At 38.9% G+C, this 19,999-nt stretch overlaps 1 protein-coding gene across 6 annotated transcripts in view; it reads left to right on the top strand.

Moving 5' to 3' along the window:
* The window catches only part of NEK7 (NIMA related kinase 7), a 127,284-nt gene that overhangs the window by 93,522 nt on the left and 13,763 nt on the right, over positions 1-19,999 (top strand). For 5 of the 6 annotated variants that reach the window (XM_075936685.1, XM_075936686.1, XM_075936687.1 and 2 more), the window contains 2 exons: positions 2,191-2,298; positions 18,404-18,498. In XM_075936685.1, coding sequence (XP_075792800.1) covers positions 2,191-2,298; positions 18,404-18,498 — 203 coding nt within the window. The remainder of the gene's footprint in view (positions 1-2,190; positions 2,299-18,403; positions 18,499-19,999) is intronic. The other variant, XM_075936690.1, reaches the window with a different exon arrangement.

The raw sequence follows: 19,999 nt of genomic DNA, 5'->3' as shown, positions 1-19,999 counted from the left end.
CAGTCTGTGGCCCCCACAGCAGCTGCATGCAACCTGCTCAGTCTGTTTCCTCCCCCGTCCTGTGTCCCTTCACCTGGCCCTAAGGGTGCTGCTACTGCCCCTCTCCCAATCTGTGGTTGCCCTCTCTTCTGCCACCATAGCATCCCCTGATGTGCTGCAGCAGAATGTATATTCTGCTGAGAGAAAAATCTGCTGGGGACGTGAATTCTGCATGTGCGCAGAAGGTTGGTTTGACTACAGACATCCTTTGCTAAGCTATGGATTTGGCGATCTCAGGCAAATTGCTAATAATGTCTGGTTATCAATATAAGTGATGGGACTATAGGTGCCAGAAACCTCTCCTTCCCCAGTTCCCTCTTCCACTTGTTGGCACCTATTCTCCATCCTAGCTCTCAGTGTCCTTGCTCCTTCCACCCTGCCAAGTCTCCCTAGCTATTCTCCTCTCCTTACCAGCCAACACTTCACACACGTATGTACCTTCTTCTGTATGTTCCTGTGCAGTCATACTTAGCTGTCTCCCTGTAGCCATTGGCCTACACTCTCCTCTACTGCTTCCAATCCTCTTCCCCAGTCGTGTACTCCTGCAGCTTCCAGCTCCCCTGAGCCTCTCCTACCCTTGTTAATTCCTTTTATTGTCCTGTGTGGACCTGGAGGAGAACAGGTCTAGACTGCTTTTGTCCTTCGAAGTTGTCTTGGTGACTGCAGAAAACAAGTGATACATGAACTACTTTACCTCTAATTTAATCTGAAATTATTCCCTCATAGACCTGGAATTTCGTATCACCATCTATTGTAGGGTCTCCTAGGTCAGGGAAAAAACTAAGTCCTCCTATCCACCTCTTCAGTAGACAAACCACACTTGAATCCAACAGTCCCTAATTACCAGCCACACAGTTGCTGTTCTTGTGATCTTCTTTCATAAACACGCATGTGTGAAATGCTGAAAATCTGAGTGAGTGCATGTGTGGAGAGGAGAGCTCATAAAGGACAAAGATGTCTTAGGGAAATCATTTTTGAAAGGAGGGCCGCTTCACGAATTTCAGAAGTGGTCACATGCTGCACTGGAAAGACAGGGCCAGGAGACTGGCCGGGGGTGTGGAAGCACGTGAAGTCTGTGCCTGCCCCCCTGCCAGAGGGGCACGTTCCTAGAAAGAACCACCAACCGTTTTGAACAGCTGGTGGTACCCTCTGGTGCTGCATGCCCCTGCTGGGAAGAGGAGACTTTGCGAGCTCTCTGGTGCCCAGGTCTCGATTGGCCTCGGGGGTGGGGAGCAGCTGTGAGCCAGGTCAATGGGCTTGGCGGGCTGGATTCGGCTGCAGAGGCTGTCTTGCCCACCCTGTCTTAGGGGAATCTTAAGTAAGTTAAATGGTTTTGTCATTAACACCATCAAATACTAATTGAAAACATGCACATATTTACAGATCAAGATTTTTTTTTTTTTAAAAAGGGTGTTTATTGTTACGTTCATAAACTTGACCTGATTTTCAGAAGTTCTACTTGTGAACTGTTAAGCTGTTGATCTTGAGCTCAGTAATAGCTTTAAAAAAAAAAGAGGCAGGTCAAACTTATTTAGCAGACTAGTGTTAGGTACTTCTTAAAACATGCTGCTGTTGTCTGCAAAGGAAAGGATTAATATTTAGACTGAGTGTTGTTTGCAAAAGGCAAATGTTTGGAGTATGAATCATTATTTTCTTAGTTTCTTGTCTTTATTAGTCCAGTTCCACTGAAGAAGTTCGGATAGCTATTCCCCTCAGTAATATTTACTGTTCATGAAAATAAAATATTCTCTATTTGTATGTTACAGAACATGAAAGTTTTTTTTTAAAGAAGACACAACAGAAGACTTTAAAAAGCCAGTATAACAGTGGCTATTATCAGTATGTGCATGTTTTGTAGTTATAAAACTAAAAATCTCTTCTTTGTTGCTTTTTTATTTGTCGTTTTTCATTGTTCAGTTTTGTTATGGTGAATTAAGCACAACCAGTAAAAGTAACTTGAATTATAGCCACAAAAGTTAATTAGAATTTTAAAAACCCCAGATTCACTATTTTCAGTGCTTAAAAGATTTTCGAAAGAGCACTGTTGTTTGATTTGATTAACAAGTAAAATTACAAGTCTTATGTCATGTATTAATGATGATGCAGTAGGTTTTACTGCTAACATGTTACAAAATGTTTTTCTCTTCACAGATATAAAGCCAGCTAATGTTTTTATTACAGCTACAGGGGTAGTAAAGCTTGGAGATCTAGGACTTGGGCGATTTTTCAGCTCCAAAACCACAGCTGCCCATTCTTTAGGTAAGAATATCATGCAAAATGATTTTGTTGCAAGGTAAAATAAAATAATTATTTTAATATGACTTAAGTTCTTTATATTGTCTTAACCCAACTGGTTTTGTTTTGCTTTTTTAAATTAAAATTTCCAGCCTCCTGGTCAAACCTTATTAAGTTGTAATGGTATCTGTTTCACACTCAGTTTCCTGTTTCTTTGCTCTTGGAGTACTTAATAAAAGATATGTGTTTAGCAAAAGTCTGTACCTATTGTGAACAGAACATTTTATAGGGGTGTCATAAAAAGTAAAACTAAAGAATGGATTTCAGCAGGGTTAAAGACTGCACTGACCCTTTAATCAACTGTGGAAAAAATACTGTAACTAAGGATGCAAAATAAATTTAATAAATGGAATGTAGAATACTTGTTGGTGACATATACTTTGAGGAACTATGAAATGTAAAAGGTTAGATACTGCTAAATTAGATTTTGCTCATTTTGGAACAGAGCAAAACCAAATATTGTGACATTTTTAAAGCCAAGTAAATACATCGTCCTGTTTAAAAAGATTAAATACCAAAATTAGAGTGATTCAATATCACTTGACAAAAACATAGATGCATAGTATTTTGCCAGTTTGGGAGACATGCGTATGGAATACAGATATTAAATTACCTAATCTAGTTCTTCTAAACATAATGTAAAATAGCAAATAAAATTACCTTTTTTAAAGATACATTTTTTAAAAATTAAAGTATATCATGTTTTGATGCTCATTTTGTGAAGACACAGTAGGATTTTAATTTACCATCATGACCTGCACCCCATCTCCAATTTGTAGTGTCCAGAGAGAATCAGATGGGCACATCAGAATTTTGGATAGGAAACATTCTTTTAAGACCGTGTGAGGAAAATATTTTTGAGTTATCAGAGTAGAAAAGAACATCTAAAAATACCCAATATTTTATATAGAAATTGGATTGCTCGTATAGAGTAGCATTATATTCAGCATGGGTACGTCTAGACTGTGAGGAGCTATTGGAAAAAGAGGCACAAAATGAGCTGTGATACTTTTGTCAGAAGAGGTTTTTCCAAAATTTCGGGAAGAAAACACTCTTTTGAAAGTCCCCTTATTCCTTGTGGAATACAGGGGCTTCTGAAAGAGCATGTTTGCTCTTCTGTGGAAAAAAAGCAAACGCGTTCCCTGGACATGGACGAGTTTTTTTTGGGATACCTCCAGATGTATCCTGAAAAAACCTCTGCAGTCTAGCCGTTCCACAAAGGCATTTGCATCTTTTGTGTATCATTTGAGGAGATTATTTAAAATCTAAAATAGATGGAATAATGTTACTGAGAAAAATTATTCTAAGGCAGGCACAGAGGGCCAACAGATGATTTTTGTTTTTAAAGTATTGAGGGATAGTCTACAAACTGTTAAATCTTAATGTAAATGTTATATAGACATGTACCAGGGTAATCTAGATGGTGCTTGATCCTGTTGAGGGCAGGGGACTGGACTTGATGAATTCTTGAGGTCCCTTACAGTTCTAATATTCTATGATTCGATAAAAGAGGAATATCTCCCAGTAGGTAATTTGTATTTAGAAAGGGAAATTGTTGTGGAAATGGATAACTAACTGATACATTGTATTAGGGGAGTGGTTCTTTTTACTCTGGGATAAAAAAGGAGTTACAAATATATTTGTTAATGCTATATGTGTGTACACGTGCTTGAAGCTGTGCATTGAAGCGTTCATGTTACAAATCCAAAGTCTTAAATTAGGGATTCAAAATCCTTTAGAGTCTCAGTTAATTAAATCCTAAACATCATGCAAAATCAATGGGAATCGCTGCTTAGATGTTATTGGCCATGTAAATTGAGAATTGCTTTAAAACTTTTACAACTGTTCTGTAAAAAGAGCTGCATACTCATGCCTGCCTAATCCTAAAAAAGCTGAGACTCCATATCACCTCATATAAAAAAAAATAGTAGGGCGTCTTCTTACCAGACTTCCTGTTTCTTGACTTTGGATACAATTCAGAAACCTCCAAATCAAGATTAGGTAATATACTGTTTTACTGTAAAAAAAATATTGTAATATTTTCCTGCTATAATATGCTAAGGGCCTTTTCAAACAGTATTACAGTATTATTTCATATTGCTTGCCATGGTGTAGTCCCTGCTACTCCCTGTAAATAAAAAACAGTACATAAAACAGCAATATGAACAGGCTGTAGTGGGAACAAATTCTGTTGTACTCTATTTGCGGAACCAGTAATTCCTGATCAGTGTTCAGAAAAGGAATCATGCAGAGGAGGGAAAAATCAGTGATGGATGAAGAAGAGCTGGCCTTTTACTTTGAGTTATAAATCAAAAAGGTAGTAAAGACAAACTATTGTTTTAACTCTTATTTTTTTAGGTTCACCATTGGGGAGTGGTTGCAAGGTGCTTGAAGACTGAGATAAGGGGTAAAAAAAAAATCTGAGTCCTCTTTCACAAACATAAGGATCAGCTGGAAAGGGAGGAAAGCTGAAAAAAGTGTGGTTGTTTTTTCAAGTGGATGCTGGGGTTTTGTTGGAAGGTGGGGAGTTCTGAATTTTCTTTCCATAATTCAGACTTTGCCAGGTTTCAGCTTCGGGGGACAAAATTTTGTGGCTGACTTATAAACTCACAACAAAAATAAGACTGTATATTATAAATACTGATATCAACTTTATAATGTCTACTAATCACTAATTTATAATAATTTTTCCTAATATCCTTAATACAGTTCTTTTTTGTGATTTCTGAATTTGATTTCTCTTGGAACTTCTGATACTGGTTTCCCCAAACTGTCTTTTCATTCTGTTAAACATTTAAATTAGCCCAAAATTGCACCAGAGGAGCTGTGCTGCCAGGATTCCAACCTACACCTACATGCAAAATGAGCATGAACCATCAACAAGACAATACAGCGATCCTTGACCCTCCTTCTCCTCTTTGCACATTGATCTCAGAACTTACGATGCATCCTCTGTAGGTCCAGGAGTTGGGAACTCTGTGCTACAATGAACACATGCACACACACATCCTTTTCTGATGTGGGCAGGGCTAGATGGCATGAATGCATATAATCCTCAGACTAGCCCATAATTTGGCAGACTAACAATCTTAGTTTGTGGATGAGGCTAATGATTGGCAGAGCTTTCAGTTTGCCTCATTCTGAGGAGCAGCAGTTTTGAGCTAACTTAAATATTTAACAGAATGAAAGAACAGTTTGGGGAAACTAGTATCAGAAGTTCCAAGAGAAATGAAATTAAAAAATCATTAAAAAGGACTGTGTTAAGGATACTAGGAAAAATTATTATAAATAAGTGCTTACTAGACATTATGAAGTTTATATCAGTGTTCTTGGAGATAGCCTTTTTTGTGGTTGCTTCCCACTCCCTCTCTCCTCCACATGAAATATATTAAAATTCTCTCCTGCACATTAAATATACTAAAATTATTCTTAGTTGTGTATTATAATTTCTGAATTTAAATTGCACTGCTTTCAGTTGCAGCTTCAAAAATATTCAAACGTAAAAAAAAATTTTTTTTTAAACAAATGTCAGTAGCTAGAGAGGCCTGGCCAAACTTAGTTAATGGAATTATTAACTCTTAGGGAAAGGTTTTCTGTTCAGTGTGTACTGAGTTTAACTTTAGAAATTCTTCCTTTTGGTAGAAGTCTGGTTATAACTCAAACTCAAATGTACTGCCCCTGGGTTGTTTAGAAGGGATGAATGTCTTTCCTCTATAACAGATCATATGACCCTCATTAGAAGCAAAGTATTGGCCTGAGTTTTGGTTCCCTGCATGCCAGTACATGGCTCTACATATAGATAGACTATAGCCTGTAGTCATGTTGTGGTTCCAACTCAGATTTATATGTGCCTATTCCCTTTCTCTCTTGAATTATTATAAAGAAATCTACACTTTTAATTTAAATCTAATAATGGTGTTGGTGGCAGCCCATAGAGTTAGGAAAATAGTTAGAATTCAATAGAAAAGCAAAGAAGAAGAGAAGAAACTTTGCTAGGTTGCAGCTTTGCTCCTGATATGCAGTAGGCTATCTGACAACCTGTACACACATGGCCATAGATCGCTTTCTGGGGGCAGGGAGGAAGATCTGAAAGGTCTCCAAACCTACCAAACCTCTGCGTGCACTGAAAGCATAGAGACATTTGCATTGAGACGTAGATATGCCTCAGTGACCTGAGCATCCTTTAACTTTGATTTCCATGGTGTCAAAGCATGAGGAGCTATACTGCCAGGGTTCCAACGGACATCTGGATGTCTTATGCAAAAATGAGTATGAACCATCAACAAGATAATACAGCTACCCTTGACCCTTCTCTTCCTCCTTACACATTAATCTCAGGACCTATGATGCATCCTCTGTAGATCCAGGAGTTCGAAAAACTGTGCTACAACTGTGGAAAAAATACTGTAACTAAGTATGCAAAATAAATTTAATAAATGGAATATAGAATGTAGAATACTTGTTGTTGACGTACTCTGAGGAGCTATGAAATGTAAAAGGTTAGATACCGCTAAATTTGGAACAGAGCAAAACCAAATATTGTGATATTTTAAAGCCAAGTAAATACATCATCCTGTTTAAAAAGACATGGCCCCATACATCTCTTTAGTGATGTGGGCAGGGCTAGGTGGCATGAATGCATATAATCCCTCAGGCTACATGTACACTGTAGCTTTCTTGCGGAAAAGCTTATGCAAATGAAACTCAGCATGCACTATCGCTGCGCTTCATTTTCATAAGTAACGAGCAGCCATTTTTGCACGAGAGGCTTTTGCGCAAAAAAAAGCTGGTGAGACGGCTCCTTTTTGCGCAGAAACTCCCTCTTGCGCAAGAGGGGGATTTTGCGCAAAAAGGAGCCATCTACACTGCTCTTTTTTGCACAGAAGCCTCTCGTGCAAAAACGGCTGTTCATTAATTAGGTAAATGAAGCGTGGTGATATTCCATGCCGAGCTTCGTTTGCATAAGCTTTTCTGCAAGAAGGCTACAGTGTAGACGAAGCCTCAGATTGGCCCGTAAATTGGCAAAGGTGACAATTTCAGTTTATGGATGAGGCTAGTGATTGGCAGTGCTTTCAGTTTACTTCATTCTGAGGAGCAGCAATTCTGAGCTAATTTAAATATTTAACTGAATTTTAAAAAATTAGATGCTATACTTTAATCTACAGCGTATACATGTTCAACTAAGGCAAAAGGCTCAATGCTGTTTTGAGAGCACCAATCCAGTAGATTCATAGACTTAAAGTACAGAAGGGATCATTGGAATCATCAGGTCTATGCCATTCTGTTTTCTGTAAGTTCTTATTCCACATTGAGCATCTTCTAGTAGTATATTTATTATGGAAAGAGGCTAACACCTGTCACATGTTTTGTTCTCTTGTCCTCTACTCCGGGAAAATCCTCTGCAATATGATGACTTGTTTTGGAATGTATACATCTTGAATTGTATTTGATAGAGAGGGCAAGGTTTAACAATTTGCCTGCCTTATACTTGAAATGTGGTGAGGTTTGTGAAGATCATTAGTTCCTGGAATAGTTTTTTCCACAGTCTCAGATCAACTACTGAAAAATTTCTGGCTCCTTCACAGATAAACTATACCCTCATTATAAAGAGTTCCACTGTGCTAAAGGAGCAAAACTGTCAAACAGTGTCTTCATCTGGGAGCTTTAGGTGGCCTTCTAGATATTGTAGGACCAAGCCATTGAACACCTTGGCTGTGTCTACACTGGTGCAATATCGCGCAAAAGCAGCCGCTCTTGCACAAAAGCTTGCTGGCTGTCTACACTGGCTGTGTGTTCTTGCGCAAGTAAACTGACGTTCTGATGTATAAAATCAGGGCTTCTTGTGCGAGAACTCTGATGCTCCCAATCAGGAATAAGCCCTCTTGAGCAAGAGCTCTTCCAGAAAAGGCTGGTGTAGACAGGCAACATGAATTTCTTGCACAGGAAAGCCCTATGGTTAAAATGGCCATTGGAGTTTTCTTGCGGAAGAGAGCATCTACACTGGCATGGATGCTCTTGTGCAAAAGCACATCTCTTGTGCAAAAGCACATGCCACTGTAGACGCTCTCTTCTGACAGAGCTTTTGCAGAAGAACTTCCACGAAAGAGTTTTTGCGTGAGAACGTGCCAGTGTAGACGTAGCCCTTGGGTATAATAGAATGTGACCTTCCTCTTCCCCCTCTCATAGCTGTCCTTTCTTTCTTGCCAGTCTTTCTTCTCCTTTTTCCCTGCCATAGACACACAAGCGCTCTAGTTTCCAGTTCTAACTCCTATGCTTGCCACCTCCTATCTTTCTTGTGTCCACTCTCATCTTCTCCTTTACTCATCTACTTCATCTCTCCTCTGGATCTTTTCCCTTGTAATGTAAGAGTGCTTTAGTCTCTCATTTAAAAATACACTTGACTCCATTTGGCTGTGAATCTATCACTAAATGTCCTGTTCAGATCTAAGCTCTTTGAGTGTATTGTCTGATCGTTGTTGGCATTCCTTTTCTGCATTGTCATCCTAGAAACTCCTCAGTCTTGCTTCTTCCCCTGGCAGTCAACTGAAACCATTCATACCAGCATCATTAATGACATTTTTCATAGCCAAATCTTACAAGCACCACTCCATCCTTATTTTCCTTGACTTGTCAGCAATCTTTAGCACTTGCACTTGTGCTCTCTTTCTTGAAATATCGTCCTCTCTTGGCTTTTGTGTGTCTGTCCTTTCCATGTGATTTCCTCTCATCTTTAATTGCTCCTTCAGCATATCTTTTGGACAAGCCTTCTCATCCTCCTTTCCCCCAAATTTCTTTGGGGGTTCCACATGTTACCCCCAAAAATTCCCACTGGAGACCACCCAGGGTTGCACTTCTTTAGTTTATTGATAATCAAAAGAAGATAGAGATGCCATCAAAGGATTAAACTAAAGAAGGAACCAGCTATCTCTCTCACATACACAACAAACAAGCACACACGCACCTTCATTCATTCGCTCATTCATACACATTCATTCCTGCCCTCAGGCACTCACACACTTACACAGGAATATGGATTGCAGAAGGAGCCAAGGCAAGTTGGTTCTGGAGGGTCTGTCTGCTGATCATGGCTGGGGAGTTGGTCAGGAAAGAAAACTGGCTGTAGAAAGAGGAGTTTCTCAGGAAGAGGAAAAAGAAAGAGGGGGCCCTCTTCTACGTGCTCTATCCTTTTATTGTCTCTGTATAGTTCCTGTGACTCATCCATCTTTGTCACCAGAGAGCATGCCCAGACTTCCCTGGGTCCAGCAGAGCAGCAGTCTAATGATTCATCACCATGTGCAAAGTCTTGCAACTTTTCTCACTCACTCACACACCCCACCCCACCCCCATTCACTCCAGAGAATGCAGTTTAGAGCAAGTTACAAGCAAAGTTGCTGAGAATTACAAAGTTGCAAGGTTTTACAAAGATGACAATGAGTTGCATAGTTTAAAAGGCAATGCAGACAAGCCTTCAGCAATGAAGTGACTTAGAAGACAATTTGCGCGGTTCTCTCCCCCTCCCACCCCCCCAGCAATGCAGTCAGCAGGCGGTTTTTGTCAATCTCTAAGTCATATGTTGGCAGGACCTTACACGTGCATTTTCTGGAAATACAGTAAACTGTAAGATCAAATAACAGCTCAGGCAGAGACTTTTTTTGCAACATTATACTATCCGTCCCTTGGTCACTCCAAAGTTTGGTGACCACAAAGTTCAGTTACTAGGACAATTTCTGGATTTCCCATACAGATATCCTGTTTACAATAAACAAAATAACTGACAATACCAAGATAGTAATCAGAATTAACAATAAAGAAAATGTACCAGTATATCAACAACAAAAACAAAATGATAATCAGAGAAACTAAAAATAGTTTAACAATAGAAGAACAGGTAACAATGCAAATGTGTATCAAAAATAAACCTGAGGTATTGGGGACCAAAGGCAGTGTGACTGATAATTTGATTGGTGATGGGGGAAGTAGAAGAAAAGAAGTGTACCCTATTGTGTTATATCCCTCTTTCCCCGAACACCGCAATGCTAGCACAGGACACCCATCACAAGAACATGCAACACTGAACACAGAACAAAGAACATGCAACACAGAGCATTCAACTTTGTTGTGACACTAGAAGCATAGTGTTTCTGTTGCTCTTCAGCTGGTACCAGCTCTCCTGATGCTCTATAAGATAAAAAACCTGCAAAAAACCTTAAGCATTCTAAAAACTGCAAATATTAAACTGTGAAAGAGAAAAAAGCCATAAGCACTGGTTTATGGTAGGGAGGAGCAAAGAACTGGGGTGGTTCCTCCCACATGGTTAAGCTGCCCTCAGCAGGCCCACTTCTAGGGTTGCCAAGTGTCCGGTTTTGAACTGGACAGTCCAGTATTTTATCTTTCTGTTCAGGAAACAAATTGAGAAAATATAAATGTCCGGTATTTCCTAAATAAGATGTAATGTATATTGTGATGTAATGTCAAGTGTGTCTGGTATTTTTGTTGAAACCATCTGGTAACCCTACCCGCTTCCCATGACAACCTCAGTCACTTTGGAACACTTTCAGTCCCCTGATGGAACTGCCCCGGGCCCATGAATCCATACCCGTGGTGCCCAAAGAAGGAGGAGGGGGGAAACTTTGTCAGGAGGGGGACACTCTTCCCTTTTTCCTTGTCAGACTCAACATCTGGAGGAGGCAGCAGGCATATCCATGTTCACACATTCCCTACTCCATGCCATCCCTTTCCCCTGCTGTTCCAGGAAGGGGGAGCAGGTGTACAGGTAGTCCCCGAGTTACGCGGATCCGACTTATGTCGGATCCGCAGTTATGAACGGGGATTTTCTCGCCCCGGAGGAGTGGAGCGGCGGGACGCCTGGTCCTGCCGCCCGCCTCCTCCGGGGCGAAAAAAGCTGCTCCCCGTCTCCCTGGTCTGCTGGGGGAACCAGCAGACCAGGGAGACGGGGAGCAAAGCGGCGGAGGACCCGGGCCGGACCCGCGGCGCTTCCAGATCAGCGCCGTGGGTCCGGCCCGGGTCCTCCGCTGCTTTGCTCAGCGTCTCCCTGGTCTGCAGACCAGGGAGACGCTGAGCAAAGCGGCGGAGGACCCGGGTCTTCCTGATCTGGTCTTCCTTCCTGGTCTTCCTGATCTGGAAGCGCCGCGGTCCGGCCCGGGTCCTCTGCAGCTTTGCTCCGCGTCTCCCTGGTCTGCTGGGGGGGGACGCAGCCAGTACCCCCCCCCCCAGCAGACCAGGGAGACGTGGAGCAAAGCCCGGGGACTGTTGTAGAGCAGGTGGGGCGCTGCCGGTTGGTCCCGCAGCACCGCTCCTTGGCGCTACTGGACCAACCCGGCAGCACCCCAGCTGCTCTGCCCCAGGCGTCCCCAAGTCAGCCGCTGCTGTAACTGACCAGCGGCTGACTACAGGAAGCCCGAGGCAGAGCTGCTCTGCCCCGGGCTTCCTGGAATCAGCTGCTGATCAGTTTCAGCAGCAGCTGACTTGGGGACGCCTGGGGTTCTTAAGTTGAATCTGTATGTAAGTCAGAACTGGCATCCAGATTCAGCCGCTGTTGAAACTGATCAGTTTCAGCAGCGGCTGAATCTGGATGCCAGTTCCGACTTACATACAGATTCAACTTAAGAACAGACCTACAGTCCCTATCTTGTACGTAACCCGGGGACTGCCTGTATTGGGTCCCCACATGCTCTCTCCTTAATGGCATCCCTTTTCTCTGCCTCAGACCACAATCTCCTCCAGCCCTAGCTCATATTCCAACCCCCTGCACCTCAATCCAGTACCCCGGTCACAACTGCCTCCTTTCCCAAACTCCTTCCTAGACTCCACACTCCCTCCTATGCTCCAATCCCTTAGCCAAGCTTCCTTCTACAGCTAACCTTCATCACAGAGCCCCACATTCTTGGAGCGACCCCCATCAAAATCATTGCCCACCCATGCTCTATCACTAGTCCCCCCCATGTGGTGGTCTGCCAATACTTCCACACACTTAGACAGGCATATGGGTTGCAACCATAGAGCTGTGTTCTTGTTTTTCTTTTCTCCCTCTACATCATATTTCTGGGCAATCTCACCTACAAATACAAATTCAACTACTGTCTCTACCCAGATCTTTCTCCTTCTGTCTAAACTTAAATCGTAGCCTATCCCTCACACCTTGTTTGCTGGCAGCTCAAGCTATATATAGCTAAAAGAGAGCTTTTAAATCTCTCCTCCTTCCCTAACTCCCCACCAGTCTTCCCTAATACTTCCTTTCTTTCTTACTGTGAACAGTACCACCTCCTGCCTGTTACTCAGGCCCATAACTTAGGTGTCATCTTCAGCAATTCTCTGTCCTCATATCTACGCTATATCTAAACTTACAGATTCTGTCTGCATAACGTCTCATAAAATAATGGCCTTTCCTGTCTGTCCATGCAACTAAAACTCTTTCATCCAGCATCTCATTATCTTATGTTTCGATTCCTGCAATATTCTTCTTTTTGGTCTTGACAAATGCAATTTTGCCCTGCTCATATCCATATATAATACCGTTGCAAAGACCATTTTTCTAGCCTGTCACTTTGTCACCCCTCTGTTTGTATTCTTTCATAGTTCCATCTTCCATATCACATGAAATATAAGCTTAATTGTCATCACTTTCAAAGCCTTTCTGGCTTGTCCTCACCTGATCTACCATCTTTTATTTGTTGTTGAGATAGCAGCTCCTGCCTCCAACTGGTCATTAAATTCTGAAGCAAGCATCTTTGTGCTTTCTCCTTTACTGATCTGATATTTGGGAGCATTTCTTACGGTATGGCTAGACTTCAGGGGGTTTTTGGGATACTTCTGGTATCTTGAAAAAACTCCGCCATATCCAGGGAACGCATTTGTGCTTCCACTTTCTTTTACGGAAGAGCAGATGCGCTCTTTCAGTAGCCCCTGTATTCCTCGTTCTACAAGGAAGAAGGGGGCTTTCAAAAGAGGGGATTTTTCCGACATTTAGTCTAGTCTAGACGGACCAAACGTCAGAAAAGCCTTTTCCGACAAAAGAATTGGAAAAAGGTACACAAAATGTGGAGCACATTTTGCATACCTTTTTCCAACAAAAACTTGTAGTCTAGTTAACATCTAGATAACCCCCTCAAAGTTACCTTGTCATCACCCTCTTTCAAATCCCTCAAGTGTTCTTTTACTAGGATGCCTAGAAAAGTCTTAATAAAGATTGTCTCTGGTGTGCTGAGACCTCTGTCTGTCATGGTGACCAACATTATATCATTGTTTCCTGGTAGTTCCCCATATATCTGTCTCTAGCCATCTGCTACCTCTTACCTAATACTTAAATTATAAACACCTTGCGGGAGAGGCCATCTTTTTGTTCTGTTTGTACATTGCTTAGCAAAGTGACGTACTGGTCCATGCTTAAGATTCATAAGTGCTGCAATAATATACAAGTAGAAGTAACTGACCTTGAACAAGACTTGAAATACTTTGAGAAGCTATGAATGGAGTGGAGGACACATTTTATGTGCTTATGGTAGCCTTCGTTGCTGAGGAGAAATGCTTCTGTTGTCTGTTTTTATTCTAGTTTTGTAAGTTACATAGGAATATCGGGTTGCTGTTGTTTCTTAACCTTTTTTTATAAAGTACCCTTTTAAATAAAATTATAAGTACCCCCAGTACCTACAGTTTTCAGAAACACACCATTTTTTTACACCATTGCAACACTTTTGCTTGAACAACTTAATCTTAGCTGTGTGGGTGATGAAATTTTTGGGTATAAAAAGTACAAATATAATAAAGCCTGTAAAACTTAAAACAAAAATTGAGTTTTCTCCAAATTTCAGTTGTTGTTGTACCCCCGAGTCTTCTATCGAATATCCCTAAGGGTACTCATGCCACTGGTCGAGAAACATTATGTATCGTCCAATTGAGAGATGGAGTTAATAACTGATGCCAGGTTATTGTCTGGTGCCATGTGAGCGCCTAGTGTCAATGTGGAAAGTGGGTGTATCTTCAAACAAAGGAGACTGAACTGTAGGTACAAAATTTTAAAATACTATTCCCTGCCCTACAACATCGCCTTTGTCTTACTCAAACTTCAGACATCTTAATAGAGTATATAGAAATTGTTCCAGTTGTTAATTTCTCTTATTTTTAAAAATGTGTGCTTTTTTTCCTAATCTGAATTTGTCTAGCTTCAACTTCCAGTCATTGGATCTTTTTACATGTCTGTTTGCTAGACAGAAATACCCTCTATTACCAGATTTCTATTCCCCATGTATTTACTGTATTTACAAACTTTAATCAAGACACCTTTAATACGTTAAATGGATTGAGTTCCTTGAGTCTATCGCTATAATACCTGTTTTCCAATCTTTTACTTATTCTCATGGCTTTTCTTTGAAGCTTTTCCAATTTTACAACATCCTTTGGATGTTGCACACACCGGAATGGAACCCAGTATTTAGTAGCAGCTGTACCAGTATCAAATATGGAAGTAAAATAACCTGTCTACTCCTATCAAAATTCCCGTTTACCCATAGAAGGATTTCATTAGCCCTTTTGGAGAGAACATTGGGTTTTGGAGAACAGGCTCAGGTGATTAGCCACCATAACCCTGAGACTGTTTTCAGCCACTACTTCCCCCACTGTAAGTAAGGCCTACTGTTTTTGTTCCTGGATTTAAGACTACATTTGGATGTGTTTTAAATCTATACCGTTTGTTTGCACACAGCGTTGCAAATGATTCAGATTGTGTCAGTGTCTTCTCCTCTTCGTTATTAACCATTTCCCCAGTCTTTGTTATCTTTGTCAGCTTCCAGATCATTTAAAATTTTAAATAGCACAGTGCCAAGATATCTGTGGGCAACCAATAGAAACATACCCATGTAATAATGATTCTATGTTACAGTTATGTTTTGAGACCTTTCAGTTATCCAATTTTTAATCCTTTTCATGCGTGTTACGTTGATTTTTGTATCATTCTAGTGTCTCAATCAAAATGTAGTTTGGAATCAAGTCAATTCCCTTACAGAAGTCTATTATTCAGCCATATTACCCTTTTTCAGCCAAACCGATAATCTTATAAAAAAATAGATAGGTTAATTTGACAAGATATATTTCCTGGAAATTCACGTTGATTGGCATTAATTATATTATTCCCTTAATTTTTTATTAACTAAGTCCAATATCAGCTATTTCATCAATATTTATTAATAGCAATAGACCTTACTAAAAGATTTCCCCAATTTTAAAAATGCTTTAACTAAATAGAACTGTAAACTTAATGGATTTTATAATTTTTCAAGTGTAGGTCTGTTTTATGTATTAGTTCATTACTTTCTTCAAAAATAGAAGAGAGGATGCTAGAAAAGAATGTTTCTTCATAGGGTTGTTCTTGATGAAAATATCTTTTAACTACATAAGCAATTACTTAGGAAGAAAACATGATTTTAATTAAATCCATTTGTTTACTAGCAGCACATTAGAAAAATCTCAGTATTCTTATTTTTTAGATTATGCTATAATGCATTCAGTGCTTAAAGTGTCAAGATAATGCATTTATTTTCTGTTTGTGTTGTGCTAAAAACTAATTGTAAAAGGGTACAACTATTTTCAACTTCTTTAGGTGGTTTCTATGAATTCCTGAGGAAGACTTAATACTATAATAATATCTTGGCTTTGTTTCACTTGTCGGTCATTGGAGGCTTCAGTTTGTGTTGCAGTTAAGGTGTTAGACTAGGCTAAACTCTGTAAAATGCTAGCATTTGTTCTTTTTCCCTATCATCAATCTTTCACACTTAAATCAAACCCCCTAACGTATCAGCAGATTTCCCAGAGCTACTGGTTAAAATTACCTTTTGCTTTTGGTAAACTCTGAACCTTCAAACCTCAGTGTTTTCAGCAACCCCCTGCGGATTCTGTGAAGCGTCTTCCTGGCACATTTCTCACTGCCAGTTACATGTTTTATGTTTTAGAGCAACAAAAGCTGTAGATATGTACCCTGTTACAACCGGATTACTATTAAACTTGTTTTCCTTATTAAATGCAACAGAATGTGCATCAGAACATGTAATCATCATATTTATTAATAGGTGCAAAGAATGGTAGTTTTGAAGGAATTGTTTTCTCTGGAAATCTTGAGCTCAGATATAATCTAACAGTTGTACAAAAAGGATAATGAAAGAATGAAATCTGCTGTGGTATATGAAGCCAAATTTTTTGTGTAATTACAATTTTGAGTTTTTCTGACAGCTTTTTTAAATTGGCAATTTTAAATTATACATCAGAATAAGAAATAGTGTCAAACACACACATAAGTATATATGGCATTATGTCACATGAAGTACTTACATTGTCTGAATACTATCATTAAACTTACCTATTGTAAAAATATTATTATTGAGAAGTTAAGGTGGTATAACAGGTTAAAACTTTAAATAAACTATTCTTTCCCCCTATTAATTATTCTTCTGACTGTGTTATCAAATTTGGTGTCTGCAAACCGTTCTCCCCTCCTGCCCCCAATCCCAATCTTCCCATTCATAGGAAGGATACCATCCCTTCTTGGTTATGAGTAAATATGAATATACCGAGAGGATAGATGGCTTTCTCACAGTATTCTGTCATTTTGAGATGCTCTTTTCCACCTGAACTTGCTTTCATGTGATTATCCCTCACTCAGGCCAATGCTGAGAGAGAGAATTTGTGTAGTGTGAGCAGATACCTTCCTTTTCGGAAAGTGACATCTGTCTCTTCATAAATGCTTAGAGGGCCAGATCCTCTTTGTGATAAAATATATGGCCCATGTATCTCCATATCTGGAAAAAAAGATTTTGTTCTGAGGCTCCACTCATCTGGAATGGAGTTATCAATGTTGTACCCGCAGTTAGATTTCTATTCTAGTCAAAACTATAAACTACTAGCAGCAAGCCTGGACTGATTGTGATGATACAGTATCTCTCATATGAGAATTAGACTTTTCATCCATGGAAATATAGAAATATCTTATCTATTTCTGAAAAACTGTGTTAATACTTCTGGGATTCCTCAAGCCTTACAAAATATGTTGTATATTATGATGCAAATAACAAAATAAAACAGCACATTTGGGGAAATAATTAAATGAAATATTAACCAATTGGCTTTTTCTACAGATAGGAAACATCTTGCCTTTTCAATATAAAGACAGATTTTGGTTATCCAAACTGGGTATCTGCCCCCACTGCCAAATTCATATGGGAATTTATCTCAACCTCTAGTTCTGAAAGGCAACAGTGAATAAAATTTTTCTTAATGTTTTATAGTCTATAAAATTGGCTGGGCTTGTAATCGCTAATGTTTTTAAAACTAATGTTGCCATTTGTTTTTAGTTAATGTACTGATTTACGTCTCTTCTAATTTATAATATTCAGTATTTTATTATATTCAGTTCATTCCTATTCAGTACACATTGCTTAGAAAGAGTAACTACTTTGTCATACCCAACAAAATTCAAATAAAAATGAGAGGCTGCCTTTGTTTCCATTGTCAAAGTCTGATTACATTAATTTACTGTCTTCTCTCCCCTCCTCCCAAAAATTGCAGTGGAGTTGGGAGGTAAAAATAAGTTGATACATCAAAAAAATTCTATTGCCTGTATTTTTTTTAAACATTGTGCTTGGTTAATACTCATCAGTCAGCATTGAGGTTTAAAATATTTTTTTAAGAAATAATTTATTGACGAGCTAAAGTTTTTAAAGAATTCTTCCAAATCTCTCTTCAGAAAGTTCAGTTTGGAATTTTTGTTGTTTCTTAAAACAGCCACTTTGAGAGGGCTTTTTTCAGTTACAAAAAAATTAGTAATAATTAAAAATAAAACATTTTCCTTAAAATAGCAACATTTTTGATCAAATATACATGTATGTTTTGTGTGTTTTAACTATCACATGCATCATCACATTAAAAATATATTTTTATTGTTATGCATAATTTATATACAAGATAAAGAATAATTTTCCATTTTGTATATTACAGTATTTATAGTGGTATAGATTTCAGTATAGCAATAGTTTTCATTTAAAAATACTTCTGCGTTTTATTGCAGTGGGTACACCTTATTACATGTCTCCAGAGAGAATACACGAAAATGGATACAACTTCAAATCTGACATCTGGTCTCTAGGCTGTCTGCTCTATGAGGTAACATTGATAAATCTAGTAAGCTTAGTACATTGATCTGCTTTCTGTTCTAGGATTCATCTATGTATTTTGTTCCTTGATGACTTATGCCATTTAGTGATAAGCTGCTTTTAAGTCAAATATAAGTATAAATGGCATTATATTTATATCTAGTAATGTGAGCTTTTACAGTAATTTCAAAATATGTTTTGATTGATCTGATAAAGACTTGCTTTTTAGTGAACTTTCTAAAAACACATTGCTAGTAATTTGTTCAAGACCAGTATTTTGAGGCTTAGTTTTGTAAGCATCATACTCTTGAATGACTAATGAAAAGCATGTTTTGTTTCTAAATTTCTTAATGTTTTAATTGGCTTTAACTAAACACAACTATGAGAACAATATAAATTTGCATTAACCGTATGTATTAGAAATGATTGTGTGTGTGTGTGGTTAATTAAAAAACAGTTGAAATATATTTGCAAACTCAAATGTCATTTGTTTGCAGTTATCTAAAATCTGACTAAGAATAAAATCAGACTATAGTCCACATATGCATCAGTTCTTGGTTTAATTTTTATGACCATAGCTTTTGAAGTACTAGTTAAAAATTGACTTATATTCAGTTTACTTTGCTAGTAGCTACTAAACTGCAATATATTTATCAATGCCTGTAATATAGACATATTTAGGTAATGTATTCTTACCTGCAAATGATATTAGGCAATGAAAACTTCTGACAAAATTAATGAGCTTTGCCTTAATAAAGGCATGCAAGATTGGCTCCTAAATTAACTACATCCTAATACTTTACAATGTATATTTTTACATATCTATGGGATATAAACTTACATTAAATAATATTCTGAACAAGTACCTTTCCCACTATATAACACAGTAATACCTCCCATTTGTAATTCCAACTCACCCTCATCTTGTAGTTCAGTTTTATTGATAAATAAAAGGAAAAAGTTCAGCTCAATACTTCTTTTTGGGCATAGTTTAATCTACAGGTTCTTCATTTGGATTCCTTAACCCTCTCTTTATATCCGGGTGAGGTAATAAGCCACCTTCTCCATTGAGAGTATGTCTGCGATTCAATTAGAAACCTGTGGTTGTCCATGCCAACTGACACAGCTTGCATAGCTCAGGCTTTCAGAGCTTGGGCTGAGGGGCTGTTTATTTGCACTGTTGATGTTTGGGCTCAAGGACCCAACGAGAAGGGAGAGTCCTAGAGTTCAGGCTGTTTCCCCAAATGGAACATCTGCACTTCAATTAAACAACCCCTCTCAAGTCAGCTAGCTCGAACCAGTTGTGGGTGTCTAACTGAAGTGTAGACCTACCATGATTCAGCAGAACTCACTTAATTTCGGGCAAGATCAGCACCTGCTAATAAGGTAGCTTGTTTCAGGCAGCTATATCAATCTATTTGTTGTGTATACATTAGGGTAAATTGCCTTCAGTTTTTTATATTTAGTATCTTTCACATGTATAAACACATGTTTGTTAAATCCATGCCATA

This window comes from Pelodiscus sinensis, chromosome 9 (genome assembly GCF_049634645.1).
Source record: "Pelodiscus sinensis isolate JC-2024 chromosome 9, ASM4963464v1, whole genome shotgun sequence".
Taxonomy (NCBI): domain Eukaryota; kingdom Metazoa; phylum Chordata; order Testudines; family Trionychidae; genus Pelodiscus; species Pelodiscus sinensis.
The sequence above is the reverse complement of the archived record's forward strand: the minus strand, read 5'-3'. Positions and strand labels throughout refer to the sequence as shown.